Source organism: Eulemur rufifrons, chromosome 9, assembly GCF_041146395.1.
Source record: "Eulemur rufifrons isolate Redbay chromosome 9, OSU_ERuf_1, whole genome shotgun sequence".
NCBI lineage: Eukaryota > Metazoa > Chordata > Mammalia > Primates > Lemuridae > Eulemur > Eulemur rufifrons.
In genome coordinates, this window is record NC_090991.1 from 15,515,894 (window position 1) to 15,533,877 (window position 17,984).

Sequence of the window (17,984 nt, forward strand, 5' to 3'; positions counted from 1 at the left end):
TCTGCAGAGCAAAGGGCTTGTTCATGGTCGGCTTCCTCTCTTGTAGGTATTCTGGGCAGTGAGGGACACCAACGCTAAGCAAATTATACTGTTCTATCTTCCAGAGGTTTTCAGATCTCTCATCCACTGCCACCTTCGCTCCTGTTCTTTTTGCCTTTGTGGTTTATGCCATTCTCATTCCTTTGTGTCATTTTAGTAGGGTTTTAGGGCACAAAGGAAAATGTGAATGTGATCAGTCTACCATACGTAACCAGAAGGCCTTGTCCATTTTAAAAACATTTTTACATATGTTCATGTGAGTTTGTGCAACTCATTTGTATTAAAATTTTTTTTTTAATATAGACGGCCTTGTTTTTTCCACGCAACAGTAGATTTGTGAGCTCTGTTCATAGACACAGACCTAGCTCGTTCCTTTGCAGCTTAGGAAGTGTTCCAGCAATTCAATGTACTACATTTTTTTCATCCATTTCTCTATTGCTGCATCTCAGAAACACAGGCGATTGTGGTCTTTTGATTAACACACTGGCTCAATGCAAATTCTCTTTATTGTTTTAATTCTGAAGCGTAACGTGTCCCAGGGAAACAGTGAGCTTCTTTACCATTTGCCAGCGGCGAGGGCAGGCTCCTGGGTGGGCCCTGAGAGCTGACTTGGAGCAGGCGGCCCTTCCAGAACAGGATGCCCGGGGTGCGAGAGGGGCAGGAAGGATGGGAGGGTGTGGATGGGCAGACGATACACACACACACACACACACACACACACGGATGCACAGACACACGTGCACGCACACACGCGCACTCTCTTCGGGGAAGGGTCTTCCAGAAGCATTTGCCTGTGCTCTGAATGAAGTATTTTTCATGCCAAACCAAACCTACTGCAGAGGAGTGAATTGATGGCTGGGGAGCCACGGGCCCTGGCTGGGGACTCAGCCCAAGGCTGCTCTTCAGTGAGCACGTCCACAGTATTCACTAGAACCCTCCCGGCCCCTCAAGCTGCAGGGAGGCCAAGGGGGGGATTCAAAGAAACCTAACAAGGAGCCAGAGTTCATCCTCAGCGTCTGGGCCAGCCCCGGGAGAGGGATGGGAAGGGAGAGGGTGGGTGGGTTTCTCACCCCACCTATTCAGCTCCCTCCACGCGGCTGTGAGGGGCCAGACTCTCCCCTGACGGTACTGCTCTGGGCTAGGTTTCTCCTTGCTGCTAATACACATGTGGAGAAGAGCCCGCCTGGAGCCCCTCGGAAATTGCAGTGCACGAGGGAAGGCCCCACATCCAGCCCGATCCAGGACACAAGCAAGCTTCGGATAACCACAAGGCAGGCTGGGGGGGCGGGAAGGGCAATAAATAAGGTGGGGCCAAGTGCTGTGGTTGGAGGGGGTGGTGGCAGCTGTGTGAGAGGAAGGCACACAAAGGCACTGGGCGGGGGCACAGACTCGGCCCCCAACACTGGTTAGTGGAGTCCCAGCCAACAGGGAGGCTGGCAAGGATGCAGGACCGGTCAGGGTCTGGCTCCTGCTTTCTCGAAATCTTCCATCAAAAAGTCTGTTCCAGGCACCAAACACGGCTCAACGCAGGGCGGGGACCTGCTGGAGCCAGGTCAGCAGGTCAGCAGCGGGGGCTCGTCCAAGTGTGTCTTTTGCCTTTGGAGGAGAAAAGAAAGGCCACCACACAGTGAGCAGAGGTGACAGCTTGACCTTTGGGAACGAAATGGAGGTGACAGTGGCGGGGAAGGCAGGCCTTTTGCTGGAACAGCCCCCACGCCCGAGGCTGCTGCTTGGTGTGAAACCAACTGGGGCTGCCCGAGAGGGCTGGGGCCGGTGCCCAGGCAGGGGAGCCTGTTCGGCTTTGCCTGTGACTGCAGGTGAGTCACTGACCCCTCTGGGCTTCCGTCTGCCTGTTCTAACCAGGTGATCACCATGGTGCCCTCGGGATGGGGGAAGGAGCAAATGGCTGTGGGAATGTCATATCCTCCCTGGGCCAGGCCTCTCCAGGTTGCTTCTTAAGCCCTGGAACCCTCTCTATGCACCGGGCCCCACGGCCCCCCGCTTATTACTGGACGTTTCCTGGGGACCCACTCGGGGAAGGCAGTCCCCATGAGTGCTGCGTTTCACCTCCCTCCAACCCCGAGAGGGACACGTTAGCGATAACAGAACTGGCTGCAGAGAGATCAAATATTAGGTTGAACCATATCAAATTGCTGATATTTGACTATGTCTGACCTACAAAATGCAATTTCTTATGGTTCAAGCTTACGGTCTGTCCAAGGCCACGTGGCTATGTGTGGCCGGGCTGGAACTAGAATTCAGGGCTGCAGACGCCTCCCACTCCCTGGAGACCTGCCCACCGCCGCTTCTCTCCCAGATGCCCGGCAGCTTCTGGGGAACCATGTGGGAGAGAGGGGAGGAGGTGGGGTAAGGGGTTCCCGTGGGTGGCGGCCGGGGTGCCCTCCACACCCTGGGGTCTGATGCACACATGCACCTGTGAATCCTCTGGCCAGGGAGCTGCCCAGTCCACCTGGGGCTTCTTTCTTGAAGGAGACTGGGGGCTGGTCCTGCACTGGCAGTTTTCTCTGGCTTGAGTGTAAGAAGACCCTCCCCAGCCCCCAGTCACATGATGGTCCTGGGCTGGCCACGGCTGGGGACAGTGGGTATGGGGCAGGGTGGGGGCCTTGGATGCTTCCCCGTACCCAACCTGTGCCTTGGTTTCCACACCTACTGAATGGGGGGAGGAAACCTCCTGGCTACTCTGCCCATGGAGTGGAAGTTAACCTTGGCAGTGCTAGGGAGGGCCGGGGCTCTACGCCCCGCTCCGGTGCATCTGGAGTCTCCCTCCTAGGACGTGGGCAAGCTCCAGGCTGGGCTCTGCTTTAGGTGGGTTGATTTGGCTTCCTCAGTGATGTGGCAGGTCTCTGGAGGGCAAGGACCACCCCACACCGCTCCCAGCTCAGGCTGGGCACGTGATGGCCTGAGTAAAGACTGGACTGCCCGGCACACGGGAGGAGCCCTGGAAGCAGGAGTCACCATGCCTGGGACAGAGCTGGGGAAATGCTGCGACAAATCACACGTCTTATAGAGGGGAGGGTGGTAATGACTGTTGCTGTGATTCCCAAGAGCGGCTGGGGTGGTCACCAGTATTATGATGGGTCCCTCCCTGTTCATGGGGTCTGGCTCACCTCTGTTCCCCAGTACCTGACACGACACTCAGTAAACACAGAGAATCGACAATGTCGCCTACCACGCTCCAGTCTTGGAGGGGTGAGTGGGGGAGAGGGCCATGGGGGCAGGGGAGCAGGCGGGGGAGCAGCCAGGTACTCACCGAGGCCCTTGGGGTCAGCCCGGGGCAGGGTGCCCCCCTGTGGGTCTGTAGAGCCCGTCCCGGTCTCACTGGCCAGGCTGCTCTGGCTCCCCGAGAGGTGGCTGGGTGGGCGGATGAACCCCACCCTTGGGGCCTCCACGCTGCTGCCTGCAAGAGACCACACGTGGCTCTCACACTGAGTCAGGGGTGATCTCGGCCCAACAAGAACCTGAGCGAAAATCTTCCCATTTGTAAATATATCATCTCTGGGACTATCTGCCCAGCAAGCCCTCTGCCCCGGGAACCGTCCCCGTATCCATGTGGCTGCCAGGTCCTGGCATGACCCCACCCTCTGGCCACTGCTGAGGGTCCGATGGACACCAAGGCGGCAGAACAGGCCCGCAGGTACTTTCACTAGGTAACAAGTCACAACATGAAACTCCCCCAGTAGGAGTTTTTCCTACATTCATAGAATAGAGGAGCGGGAAGGGTGTGTATTTCAGTTAGTCTAATGAGAGAGAACTGCTGCCTTTGCCTTTGCTAAGCAAAGAATCCTCACCCAAACATGGTTTTTAGTCCTTGCCCGGCCAAGAGAACAGATGTGCAGCCTGTAGTACTTTGCCCAATCTTTTCCTAGCTCCTAGTCCTACGTGGTCACAGCTGAGAGTGGATGTGAGGGGAGGGGACAAGCGCCATCACGGTGGGGAGAGGGAGGGGACAGCTTGCCCTGGAAACCAAGACTGCTAGGTAAGTTTCCTTCACACTTTTCTTTTTTTTTTTTTTTTTTTTTGAGACAGAGTCTCACTTTGTTGCCCGGGCTAGAGTGAGTGCCATGGCGTCAGCCTCGCTCACAGCAACCTCAAACTCCTGGGCTCAAGCGATCCTACTGCCTCAGCCTCCCGAGTAGCTGGGACTACAGGCACGTGCCACCATGCCCGGCTAATTTTTTCTATATATATTTTAGTTGGCCAGATAATTTCTTTCTATTTTTAGTAGAGACGGGGTCTCACTCTTGCTCAGGCTGGTCTCGAACTCCTGACCTTGAGCGATCCACCCGCCTCGGCCTCCCAGAGTGCTAGGATTACAGGCGTGAGCCACCGCGCCCGGCCCCTTCACACTTTTCTAATGTAGACTCTAGAATCTTCAGCCTGAAGGGGCCTGAGAGGTCCTCTAGCCCAGGGACAGTTTTCATCTCCTGTGTCACCTGTACGTACTGACGCTGACCACCTGGAAACTGTACTGCGGAGGATTCTGAAGGTGTGTGAAGGCTCTGTGGGGAAGACTGTCTTGATTAACTAGTAATGTCTGCCATGGTCACGGGATAGGGAGTAGTGGTATATGTGCCGGGCATTTGCTGTCTCTGATGTAGCCCAAACTTCCATTACCAACCCAGTCTTGGCCCCAAGACAAGTGCCCCGAGCCCCAAGGCATTTCATTCCAGTTTGGAGCAGTTATCATAAAGCTCTTCTTACGCACTAAAATCAGCCTCCTTGAAGCTTTCAAATATTCCAGTTCTAACCCGAGGAGCAGCTCTGCATGAAGCCGGCCCTTTTTTCCAGAAGCCCTTCAAGTGTTTGAAGGAAAGAAAAATGCCTTTCCTTTCCTTCCCCGGGCCTTCTCTGCTCCAGCCTCAATACCCCAGTTAACCCTCTTTCATACGACAGGGTCGCAGAGGTGAGCTCAGTGATGGCAAAATCAAAAGGCACTTTGGAGCCCCCCTGCTCCGTCTTGCTTGGTGACAAGAAGGAAACGCAGGCTGGCAGGTCACGGCACGCACTGGGGATCCCACTGCAGTTTCATGGCAGAGCTGAGCTAGGGCAGGGAACTCTGTCCCCCGTTTTCACAGACCTCATCACTCTCGAGGCAAAATCTCAGCTGGGGAATGCTCAGGGGCGAGCGTGGGAGGAAGCCCAGGTGTGCAGGCTGAGGGTGCAGGACCGCCTGCTGCGCTCCCTTCCCCCTGCACGTGCAGAGGAGCCTCCCGCTCAGCCCTGCTCTTAGGTGGTGCTGAGGCTTTATTTTTATTTATGTATTTATTTATTTTTGAGACAGAGTCTCACTCTGTTGCCTGGGCTAGAATGCCGTGGCGTCAGCCTCACTCACAGCAACCTCAAACTCCTAGGCTCAAGTGATCCTCCTGCCTCAGCCTCCCAAGTAGCTGGGACTACAGGTACGCACCACCATGCCCAGCCAATTTTTCTATTTTAGTAGAGATGGGGTCTCACTCTTGCTCAGGCTGGTCTTGAACTCCTGAGCTCAAGCGATCCTCCCACCTCGGCCTCCCAGAGTGCTAGGATTACAGGCGTGAGCCACCATGCCTGGTGCTAAGGCTTTAGCTCAGAGTCACCCCTTCCCCAGGCCGGCTTCTCCTCCCAGATCTAGATCAGCTCCTTGGACACCTGCTGAGCAGCAAAGCCACTTGGCACCTGGGCCTTTGTAAGGAAGCAGCGTCACTTCCCTCACTTACCTGACTCCCCCGAGGGTCTGTCACCTTTCTGATCCGTGGGAGGGAGTCTGTCCTCTAGGCTGCAGGAGCTGAGATCCGAGTCACTGTCACTGTCACTGGAAACCACTGGAAAAGACAGACGCCAGCACAGGAGGTCACCCCTCCTGGCCACTACTAGCAGCCACCTTGGGCAGAGGGTGCCAGGGCAGGCCTCCCCGCTTTGTCACCCTGCCATGACAAAGTGGTACAGAAGCTCAGCTGGCTGGCCCTTTTGTCTTGGGCATGAGAAACAATGGTCCAGGGACAGGAGGGCACTCCTTCTGCCAGAGACGTGAGTCCCAGTGGGAGAAGGCTGGGACTTGGGCCCAGTGTGACCAGCACCAGCAGGGAGAGGTCAACCTGCGGCCAGTCATCTCCACACATCACCTCCTCCTTGTGATAGAAGCTGACTGTCACCTTTGGTGCAGGCACAACAGCTCTGGGGCCTCTGCCCAGCAACACAAAAGCCAGAGGCAATGCTCTGCAGTAACGAGAGCCCTCACATATATAAATTTTATTTATTTTGGCAATAGGGTCTTTCCCTGTTGCCCAGGCTGGAGTGTGGTGGCGCTACAATAGCTCACTGCAGCTTTGAACTTCTGGGCTCAAGCGATCCTCCTGCCTCAGCCTCCTAAGTAGCTGGGACTACAGACATGAGCCACCGTGTCTGGCATATATACGAATTTATTAAAGCTTCAGAACAATCCTGAAAGATAGGAGATATCATTCCCCCCATTTCCCAGGTCAGGAAACCAAGGCACCTGCCCCAGGCAGTATGTGGAGGAGCTGGGATTCTAAGCCCGGCAGGCTGGCTTGTAACCAGCTGATTCCATTGGAAGAACTGAACTGGGAGCCAACAGGCCTGGGCTCTGGTCCCAGTTCCTCCAGTAACTCACAGTGGGGTCTCGTGACTGCGGAAGGGAACCAGACGGCCAGGGCTGGAATCCCAGTGAGGGGAGAGGGAGGATGCTTTCACAGTGAATACACTGCAGGAGAAACTCTCTTTTCTGGACTAAATGGGACCACATTTGGCTGGTTAATCAACAGTGGGAGTCATAATACAGGATATACTCATCCTTTAAACATTTTATTTTAATTTTAAACACAGAAATGTACATCTATTTGCCAATCTTTTGATGTTGGGCTTGGGTGCTGCTTTGAGATTGGGCCCACATGGTCTTTCATGTATATAAACGACATCCATGTTGTGTCGTCTGTGACTCCAGTTTCAGTTTATTTGAATTGGAGCAGGAGCTCAAAGGCCCTGGCAGCCCAGGCACAGTGGCTCATGCCTGTAATCTTAGCAATTTGGGAGGCCGAGGCAGGAGGATCACTTGAGGCCAGGAGTTCGAGACCAAACTGGGCAACACAGCAAGACCCTGTCTCTTAAAACAAAAATCAGTCCGTGTGTTGGCTCACGCCTGTTGTCCCAGCTACTCAGGAGGCTGAGGCAGAAGGATCACTTGAGCTCAGGAGTGTGAGGTTGCTGTGAGCTCTGACGACACCACTGCATTCTACCGGGGCAACAGAGCGAGACTCTGTCCACCGCCTTCCCCCCTAAAATCCCACAAAAAACCAGACACTGGCAAAGCAATATGATGTAGAATTCTTCTTTTTCCATTTCTTCCCCATTTTTCGCAGTGTCCTGCTCACCCCAACAGAATTTTTTAAGTAACCAGCTCTCCCAGGTGCCTGAGCCAGCGGATGGGGCAGGAGTCTGAGGCTTCAGTGTGTTTCACTTGGGGAATGAAAAGTGCTGGCGGTGGAGGAAGGTCCGGGCGTGGTGAGCTCTTTATGCCAGGCACGTGCGAGGCACCGAATGAACATTATCTTACTCGATCCTCTCAACCACCCTGGGCCATAGGTACCCATCTGGTGGGAGACGAGATCGGAAACAAAATCCCTCTATACCAAGGGTGGTTAATAGGTTCCATTGGATCCACTGAGCCCTTTCTGGAGCAGCACATAGAGAGTCCTGAGGCTGCATTAAAGCTCGGCCGGAGAAAGCGCCTGGCCAGTAGGGAAATCCGCTGTGGGTACAGGAAGGGGAAATGGTAGCTTCCATCTGGATCGAGAGCCTTCTGGAAAGTCTTCATGCCTTCAGCCTATGTCATCTTTCAGCTAACATAGTCACAGGTCACAGAACCGAGCAACCAGAGGGCTGGAGCAGGCCACTGCCACTTCAGCTCTAAGAGATCCCCAACCCTGGCCTCTCTAGCAGGGTGGCCGGCACTCAGCGGATGTGTCATGAAGGTCAGATGACTAAGTGGCTCTTGTGCCTCTTTCATCCTCACGTCCTGCCAGTTTCACCACCTACGTAGTTCTTGAGTCAGTCACCTCCTCACCATCGCTGCTCGGCTTAAGGTCTCACCTCCTCCAGCCTGGACCCCTGGGAAATGCCCCGCCTGGGCCCCACCTGCAGGCGCTTTCCTGTCTCTTCTGCCCAGCAGGAGACACTAGAGAATACACAGCCCTAGCTACACCCTCTCTCAAGGCCCCCACACCCCGCAGGATCAAGCCAAGTCCCAGCCCTCTGTCTGCCTCTCCAGCTGCGTCCACAGCACCTGCTGCCCCGCCCGGGCTCCTCCAGCCCCAGGGTTTGTAGCTTCTGCCAAACTGCCGGCCACCGCCTCCCGCCGGAACTTGCTTCCCTCTGCCCAGCAAGCCCTGCCCACCCCTCTTCTAGAGGCTCAGTTCGGGCACCACCTCCTCCAGGAAGCCCTTCCCATCCCCGAGCCCTGGCCGGCTGAACGCCCTGTGTGACTGCACTGACCACTCTCTGTGTGTCAGCGTCCCCCACCTGACCCTGGGGATCCTTGGGGGCTGAGAGCAAATCGTGTCGACAGATGAGGCTGGTGTGGCTCTCCTTGCTGGGGACCCGGCCCCCGCAGGAGAGACAAGGGCGCGTGAGAGATCCTGGTGTTTCTTTCCTCCGTCTGCTCTGCTGGGGGCTCTGCCTTTTTCTGCTCTGGTTTCCCCTCCCCGCCTGCCAGGAAGAGCTCTGCTTTGGCTTTTTGGGCTTTTGTGATGCTGCATCAAGAGGAGATGGGCACAAGGCCGGTTGTGGTCCATGTGCTTCCTTCATAGTATTTGAGAAATGCAAGTAGAAACCTGACTTGTTTTGGCACTGCATCTCAGGTCCCGGACCGAGTGGCTTTGATCGTGAATCCACCAAGACTGGACTCCATAGGCATCGGTTTTATAAGCATTTATATAGTGGGGTTTTTTTTTTTTTTTTTTTTTTTTTGAGACACAGTCTCATTCCATTGCCCTGGCTAGAGTGCAGTGGCACTATCGTAGCTCACGACCTTCAATTACTGGGCTCAAGTGATCCTCCTGCCTCAGCCTCCCCAGTAGCTGGGACTACAGGCACGCACCACAACCTCCAACTAATTTTTCTATTTTTAATACAGATAGGGTCTCACCCTTGCTCAGGCTGGTCTCGAACTCCTGAGCTCAAGCAATCCTCCTGCCTCGGCCTCCCAGAGTGCTAGGATTATGGGCATGAGCCACCGCGTCCAGCCATCATTTTGACTCACTCACTCACTAAACACCAACCTAGTGGGTTCCGTGACAAGGGGGGCAGGAGGCAGGGATTCCTGTTAGATGCCTGGAGCAAGTGGCTGCCTTGTCTCCCCTGGGGCAGCTGCAAAGGAATTGAGGACTGTGGCTAATCCTCCCAGGGAGAGGGGAGCGTCCAGGAGCCAGGCTGCTGAAATGCTAAGCAGTGGGACAGCCCTGTAGAGAGCACGGTGACTGACCTCCAGGTTGGTTTCTCAGCTCTCTGGCAGAGATGCTACAATCTATTCGTGCGTTCTGACTTGGAATGTTCCATCTTCCCCATGGCTGGCATGTAAGATCTATGTAATCTGGGGTTGGGGCCCCGGGGTGACCAGTAACACCTGGGTCCTTTGGTGCTAATGGACAGATGACAAAGGGCTGGGGAGGAGCCGATGCGATGGGATGTCCCAGGCCTCGGGTTATGGCGGCAAGGTCATCTCCCCCATTTCCCCACCATCTTCCCTGTTTTGTCATCTGTCATACATGGTCACAGAGTTGGGCTGAGGGCAGGCTAAATTTGCAAGATGACTGTGCCACGTTGTTGGGAGAACAATGTTTGCTGTGAGTTACGCATCTTGCCCCAAACGGCAACCCTGGCGGTGGATTTAGGACACCACACTGCCTCGTCCTCACGTGGTGCCCGGGTTACACAAGGGCTAAAAAACAAAAAGGCAGAAAACCTCCCCACGTTACAGGCAGTTGACTTTCTTTCTCTCCTTTTATAAACCCCCAAAGGGCCACGGCCGCAGAACAGGGGGGAATGGCCTCAGATGACAATTGATCTTACAAAGGTGTCACAGAGCGGAGACCAGCGGCCAGCGAGACAGACTCATTTCTCTGCGACGCATCCTGCTCTGCCGGAGCACGTGTGCCCACCGTGTCTGGGGTTCCCAGCCGGGGCCAGGCCTCGGCTTAGAGGTCTTTGTGGTGCAGACCCAAATCCCATCTCTAAGAAACCCCACTCGAAAGAAACAAACCAAAGGACGTGGCAGTGTCCACGTCTGGCCTTGGCATTCACCGTCAGTGGGGAAGAGACACACGGAGATGCCACCGTGGAGCGGCCCCCGGCCCGGCCCAAGTGCCGTGTACCCAGATAGTCACGGCTTCCTCCGGCTGGGAAGGAAGAACCCTCTTCTCCTTCCTGCCCCCGAGATCTCACTGTAAAGCCCGAAGAACCTCGGCTAATTTGCCATTCGATTGCCGCTGCCACCATTCCCCCTGCACAGCAGCTGTGACTGTCAATCTCCCAGGTCTATTAACAAAGCTTTTAGACTCATAAATCCCTCGGCCCTCGCTCTTCCAGCCTCGGCAAAACACTCAGTGTGTCTGAAGGCTGATTTTTTCCCTCTCTTTCCTTTAATTCCCCAAAGGCTGAGTCTGGGATGGTGCGCGGATCAGCACCATCTTCTGCCCACGCCTGATGTTTCAGATGGAAGACGGTAGAACACCAGGGAGAAGCCTGTCCCAGTAGCCTTCCCGAGAAGGAGGTATCAGCGAATGGGTTCACCCGGGCACGGCCGCCCGGCAGGCGGGGGCAGGACCTCCCCTCCTGGGCTCCCTCCACAGCGGTCTGTGCCCCTTGCCGGGGACCGGGCATCCCCGAGATTTGCCCGTCGTGGCCCAGAAGGGCCGCCTGCCTGCCCAGCACTCAGCACGGGCCAGCCCTGGCGCCAGCCGCGCCCACTTCTCTAGGGAGAGGCCAGCTTCCCCCCCTCCCGGTTCACTCTTGGCTGGATTTGCAATTTGACTGTCTCCATGGAAACAAAGAGTTTTGGTACATCAAGTAGGGGGAAGAGTCTTCCCTTCTGGAAAGTCTTTCTTGACTGCTCAAAGGACACATGTGACAGCTGCTGTCCTGGGACAGTCCAGGGGACAGGTGGGATGCTGGCTGTTTGGCCTCACAGCACTGCATTGGGATTTGGCCGGGGCGGGGGTGGGGTTGCTGCCTCCAGGCTCTTCTTGGGCACCACCTCTCTCCGTGACCCCAGGCCCCTGTCCAGGCTTTGCTGAAAAAACCCAGGGGCTGAGCTGGGCGGCCACCTGGGCCTGAATCCTGGGATTCGACTGCGGGTCAGCCTATCGGCAGAGACTCCTGAGGCCCTGTCCAGTTCGGGGGGCGGGGAGACGTCCCTCTTGAGCCACACAACATCGCTGCCTGGCACAAGGACAGCCGGTGGCAGCCTGTGAGCTCGGGAGGCACTTGTGAGCTTCGGCTGCTCTGCTTGGAGGCTCCCAAAGCCCCCAGAAATTATGGGAATTAGAGAGGAAGAGAGATATTTTCAGCAAACATTCTGCCAAGGCAAAGCAGATGGTGGAAAATTTTGCATACTAAAAACAAAAAAAAAAATTTTTTTTTTAATGTAAAGGAATGATGATTAGGCCCCGAGGAGCGCGCAGACATTCCCAATTAGCCCTCCCCAGCCCACCAAGCTGGTGCCGCTGCAGACACGCAGAGCTGTCTGCCCCTGTCCCACCTGCACACGGGGCAGGGGCCATGGCCTGAAATCCCACGGAGACGCCTCCTGTATCTGCGGCTCCGCTTTGGTGGTGATAGGAGGGGAGTGTGGGGCGGTAAAGAGACAGACAGACTCAGGCTTGTGTCCTGTCTCTGCCGCTTCCCAGCTGTGTGACGTTGGCCCCGTTTCTTTACCTCTCTGTGCGCTCAGTGGGCTCATTTATGAAGTGGGGGATGATGGCTCTCTCCCCAGTTGTTGTGAGCTTTAAAAGAGGTAACACAGGCAGCGTCTGGCACATGGTAGGTGCTTGGTAAACGACGGCTATTTTATTTGAGCGGCATCCTGAACTTACGGGCCCACACCACCCAGCATGGGGCTGGCCTCTGGGGTGCTCGGGCCACCCTCACAGGGGTGCACTTGCCTCTTCCGAGGGATCGTGGGATCCCAGGCTGGGCTCTGCAGGATGTTGGGAGCGCGCATGATGTCCTGTGAAGCACATTCAGAGGTATTCAGAGGCACAGCTGGGATTTGAACCCAGGGACATCATCTACCGCCAGAATCGCTGCTCTCCCACCTCCCACGGTACTCGGGCACCCTGGGACCTGCCTCACCTACTGGCTCTGCTCCCTCCGAAATCCCCCCTCCAGGCACCCAGGCCCCTCTCCGCGTTCCCGGCCCGCCCTTCCGAGTTCTCTCGGGGCCCTTTTCCTGGCACAGCCCGAGGCCGGAGTGCGGAGAGAGGAGACGTCTCGTTCACGGCACCAGCTGGCACTGAACCCGCCTTAACCTCTTTCAACCTCACTCTCCTCATCTGTAAAATAGAGACAAAAATGACTATTCATAGAATAAGGTCAAGTCGGACAAAAGGCTTTGCAAGTTTTAAAACCTAGACAAGCCTATGAATATTTTTACAGATTAGAATCCAGTTCACCCTCCAGGAACCCACTGGAGCCATACCTCTGCCGACAAGTGTCCTCGGGCCCAGGGAGAGGGTGAAGACTGGCCCTCCCTCCTCGCCCCACCAGACGCCGCCTGGCATCCCACTTCCTTCCCTACGAGCGCCTGCCCGGACTCCCTCGCTGTCCCGGGGCCACTTGCGGGCCAGGCCACACCTCAACCCACGTCCCTTCCCTCAGCCCCCACCGCCGGGCCTTGGGCAAAGTGGGCACTCGGTAAATGCTGGCCGTCTTCCTGAAACCCTCCCCGGGACAGGAAACAGCACCGTGCCAGCACGGCGGGACCGGATGGTGGCCGGCCAGGGGCAAGGAGACCCCAGAGATTCACCTGCCGCCTCTGTCTCCCCACGGGAGATGGGCTTTCCTCTAAGCAGGCACCTCTCACGGCCTCCTCCTTGAGAGACACTCCAGGGGGATGCCGGGGGGCCTCAGCCTGGGCAAGGGACAAATGGGGGAGCGGCTATCGGAGGCCGGTTGCCATGGACACAGGATTAGTGGGCCCTTGAGGGGAGACTGCACTGTTCGCACAGAGCCAGCTCTTCTCCCAAACCCACAGCAGGGCCGGAAAGGCGCTCTGCCTTTGGTTTGGAAATTCCCCCCAGGGCCCTGGAGAATGAGGGCCTGGACAGGGGGAGAGGTGGCCCTGAGGCCCGGGGAGCCCGTCCTCGCAGGGAGGGGTGCACTGGAAGCCAGAAGAGGCTCAGAGCCTGCTCCCTCCCCCACCCCCAGGACGGGCCACCAACCCGACCACCCCAGCCTCAGGGCCTCATCCATGTGATGGGGATAGCTGCGGGTCCACCCCAGGGGGCTGGGTGAGGGCTGGCACCTGTGTCACAAGGGCGTGGCACCTGGGGAGCCCTCCTTCCTTGGTCCCCCTTCCAGGCTGCCACACAAGGGCCCTGGGGACGGCCCCGGGCAGGGAGGTGGCAGTGGAGGCAGCACAGACCTGATGGGGAGCTCAGGTTTAGGGAGCAGAGGGGGGCCCTGCACTTGCCTATTCGTCCACCATCGATTTTAATTTACTCCCTCCTTCAGGCTCGCAGACAGACAGGAGGCCCTGGGTAATGAAGACAAATTCTCGAATCAATAGAGATGTGGTTGCCCGCACTGAAATCCTGTGGTCCCTGCCCTCACTCGAGGCGCTCCAGACAGAATGGGAGGCAGCCGGGTGGAAGATAAGAACAGCTCCCCAGCAGGTGGTGCACTGAGGGGGTGCGGTGCCAGGGAGAGGGGCAGTCAGGGAAGGCTTCCCAGAAGAGGTGGAATTTAAGGGCATGATTTAGGCAGATGTGGCAGCTGGGGCTGGGGTGTGCCAGGCGTCCCAGATGGGAACAGGAGAAGCAAAGGTCGGGCAGTGTCTCCTCTGGGGCCAGGACGGCCCTGCTGGCTCAGGCACGGAGGGGACAGATGATCCCCTTAGGTTTGTGGCAGAGACAGAACACAGCAAGCGCACAGCTCCGGCCACTCCTGCACTGGGACGCAACACGCGCTCGTGTGCTGCCGGCTGTGTGCGTGTCTCTGGGCTTTTGTCTTTTACTTCATCTTTGTGGCTCTCTTGTCGTTTTTTAAAATCTCTCTCTGCCTTTGCCTCTCTTGTCTCTATTTCCCTCTCTCCTGTGTCAGTGTCTCTGTGTGCATTCTGTCTTCTCGGGGTGTCTCCTGGTTCCTCTGTCTTTGCCAGTCTCTGTCTGTCCCCCTCCCCGGGCCTCTCTGCCACACTTCCTCGGGGCCTGGCTCTCTTGGCCTCTGGGTTGGTGCCTCAGGTTCCTCGCCTGGGCTGGACACGCAGGTGGCCGTGCTTAGAGCTCAGATGTAGGCTGGGCTGCCTGGCCCCTGTCCTGTGTGGGGACTCTCTGCCCCTGCTGCCCGCGGCTGGCCCGGCAGTGGGGGATCAGCCCAGCCTAGTGGCAAGGCCAGGGTGCCCCGCAATGGACAGGAGCCCTGGGAGGGCTGCCCAGCCGAGAGCAGTCAGCACGGTTACCTCCAGTGCTCCACTGGAGTCAGAAAAGGCAGGGACTCACGCCTGTCATCCTAGCACTCCGGAAGGCCGAGGCAGGTGGATCACTCGAGGTCAGGAGTTCGAGACCAGCCTGAGCAAGAGCGAGACCCCATCTCTACTAAAAATAGAAAGAAATTATCTGGCCAACTAATAATATACATAGAAAAAATTAGCCGGGCATGGTGGTGCATGCCTGTAGTCCCAGCTACTCAGGAGGCTGAGGCAGGAGGATTGCTTGAGCCCAGGAGTTTGAGGTTGCTGTGAGCTGGGCTGACGCCACGGCACTCTAGCCCAGGCAACAGAGCGAGACTCAGTCTCAAAAAAAAGAAAAAAGAAAAAAAGAAAAGGCAGGGAGATCCACGTTTATTCACTTCACTCAGGTCCCCAAAGGCCACTGAATCTGGAGTGGGCGAAATTAAGTTGCAGGTTCTTGCAGCCAGACAGGTGGGCAGCCAGGGACAGACATGTGTTACTGAGCAAGGCAGAGCCCGGCACAGGCCTGGCACACCGGGGAGCTCTGTGCACCTCGGCCGAACTGAAGCCAGAGAGAGGCTGGTTCTTGGGGGCCGGGGCCCGCTTTCCCATTTCAGCTAAGATAGGGGCAAGGAGCCCCAAGACCTCCCCTTGCAGCTGGAACTGACCAATCAGCTGAGGCTGTCGTCAGGTTTGGACAAATTAAAGACGACAGCCGCGCTCCTGACCTCCATGGCGCGGCTAATGAGGGCCTTCTGCTCTCAGGACATCAATCTCCAAGCCGGCGAGGACACCCAGGGCAGGCAGGTGGGCTGATGGGGGCGGGGAGTGGGGCGCAGTGAGGGGGCGACGGCAGCTCATTCACACCCAGGACTTCTGTTCTGGGGCGGCCCCTCCACTCACACCCACCGTCACCGGGCTTCCGTTTGGCTTAACCGATGGCTCCAAAGGTCAAGGCAATTCGTACGTGTGGGCTTCCCTTTAAAAACACAGCCACACAGGACGTGCCAGGCCTCTATTTCCCCAGGATTTAGGGAAAAGGCAAAATTTCCTGAATGCTGCAGGTATTTCTCTGCCTTTCTACGCCGAGATTACAGTGCCAGTTATTAGACCTCTCCACGCCTTAGTTTCCTCTTCTGTGAAATGGGACAATCGTAGTACCCCATCACGGGCTGTGGGGGCACGACGTGAAATGACAGATGCACGGCACCGAGCACAGCCTGTAGCTCGTGGCAGCCACTGCTGTTGCTGTTTTCATCTGACCACTGAGCACCGAGGCCTGAAGCCTGTCCCCTTTGCCCGCGCAGGCCAACAGGCTAACGTGCCTGGGCCTCAGCTGAGCCTGGCAGAGCACTGGCCACACAGGAAGACCCACGACTGCCCCTTGGTCAGTGTTTCTTCCAGTGGGGCCCACAGTGGCCTTGGGCAACTCAGCACCACGCCCACTCCCTCCTCTGCCTCCGGGGGGATCGATGGCGTTCAGTCCCCCAGTGGCTGGCTGGACTGGAGCCCCAGACAGGACAGTCTGCGACTCCACTTGCTTGTTTATTTTCTTGACCCAAACAGCAGACCCACACCAGCAGGACCTGAAAGGTGCCCCGTGGGACCCAAGGCACAGTTCTCAGATGGTTCAAAGACGCCTCCCCCTCCCTCCTCTCTCAACAGTCCTTGCTGGCTCATGTGTCTGTGTGTGTATTTGGTGGCTTCTGTTATCTTGACATAGGAAAAAAATCCCAGGTACTTCCAGCTCGCAGGACTAGAGAACCCATGCAGGGAGTGAAATGACTGCAGACAGGGAAGGGGATAATAAAGCGTAAGAGGCGCCCCTGGCGATGGGACTTTGAAAGGGAGATTCGGTTAGTTCATAGCACTCGGGGACGCTGATCACAGGCACAGTGTGTGGGGGGTGTCGGGCGGGTTTGATGGGATCTCACTGGCGGCACGTGCCAGACTGCATGTGCGTGTGTGTGCATGTGCATGCGTGTGTGTGTGTGTGTGCATGTGTGTGCGTGTGCATATGTGTGTGTGCATGTGCATGTGTGTGTGTGCATGTGCATGTGCATGTGTGTGTGTGTGAGGAGGGTGGGGACAGCGTGGAAACGGGGCTGGTCTTTCCAGTAGCAGCGGCCTCAGTGCATGGTCTGAGAGCTGCTTTATTGGCCGCTGCTCTACCACCTCCCTGAAACTCTTCTGGAAAGTTTCATTCCCTTGGGTTTGGAAACGTAAGATACGGAAGCTGGAAGAGAACCGACCCTCTGTCCCAGCCCTTCATCTGTCCTACTCAGGGGGAAACCGATGGCCATCGAGGAACAAGGACTTCCAAAACCAAGGCTTTCCGGCCAGGAGTCCCTCGTCAAAACGCATGAACCCCCAAGCGCTGGCCCTGTAGGCCCCACTGGCAAGGCCGTGAACATGGATGGCCATGGTACGTCACCTCCATGCTCACAACAGACTCAGAGCCACTACAGGTGGGGTCACGGGGTCAGGAGTAGGAGTAGGGACACACAGAGGTGACACGATCAGGCCCCTGCCTTCCACCGGCCAGGTGGAAAGGTCAGGGAGTGAAGGGGGCTGAATACGAGAATCCTTCATTTGCACAGAGAAGTGTGCCCAATTCTTCTTGCAGCAGGTGTTCCTGTTGGTCTGTCTCCTATTCTCTTTTCAAAGGGATGTGAAACAAGAACGACTTCCCTTTCTTCTTAATAACTCTGCCTGTAATCCTAGCACTCTGGGAGGCCGAGGCGGGTGGATCATTTGAGCTCAGGAGTTCGAGACCGGCCTGAGCAAGAGCGAGACCCCGTCTCTACTAAAAATAGAAAGAAATTATATGGACAACTAAAAATATAGAATAATACAGAAAAAATTAGCCGGGCATGGTTGTATGCCTGTAGTCCCAGCTACTCGGGAGGCTGAGGCAGGAGGATCACTTGAGCCCAGGAGTTTGAGGTTGCTGTGAGCTAGGCTGATGTCATGGCACTCTAGCCTGGGCAACAGAGTAAGACTCTGTCTCAAACAAACAAACAAACAAACAAAAAAAAAAACTGTGCAAGGGTGATGCTGAAAGGGTGTCAGAGACAATAGGGAGTGGTGGGGACTGAGGCAAACCAGAGAACACGAGCCCTGTGTGAAGGGGGAAGCTGCTATTTAGCCTGACCAATTTCTTCAGTGGGGAGGTGTCGGTAGACCTTCTGATTTTTAAAAAGGAAGCCAGATTCCATTTTTTAAAAAACGAGAAATTTTCTCCATTTAAAAACAAGTTGACAAC

The 17,984-nt window shown here is 56.3% G+C and overlaps 1 protein-coding gene across 1 annotated transcript in view; it reads right to left on the reverse strand.

Moving 5' to 3' along the window:
• Positions 1 to 563: 563 nt before the first annotated feature.
• RPH3AL (rabphilin 3A like (without C2 domains)) overlaps positions 564 to 17,984 on the reverse strand; it is a 138,685-nt gene continuing 121,264 nt past the window's right edge. The window contains 4 exon segments of the mRNA XM_069483503.1: positions 564 to 1,635; positions 3,311 to 3,340; positions 3,342 to 3,457; positions 5,757 to 5,861. Of these exon segments, the coding sequence (XP_069339604.1) occupies positions 1,561 to 1,635; positions 3,311 to 3,340; positions 3,342 to 3,457; positions 5,757 to 5,861 (326 nt within the window). The 3' untranslated portion in view covers positions 564 to 1,560.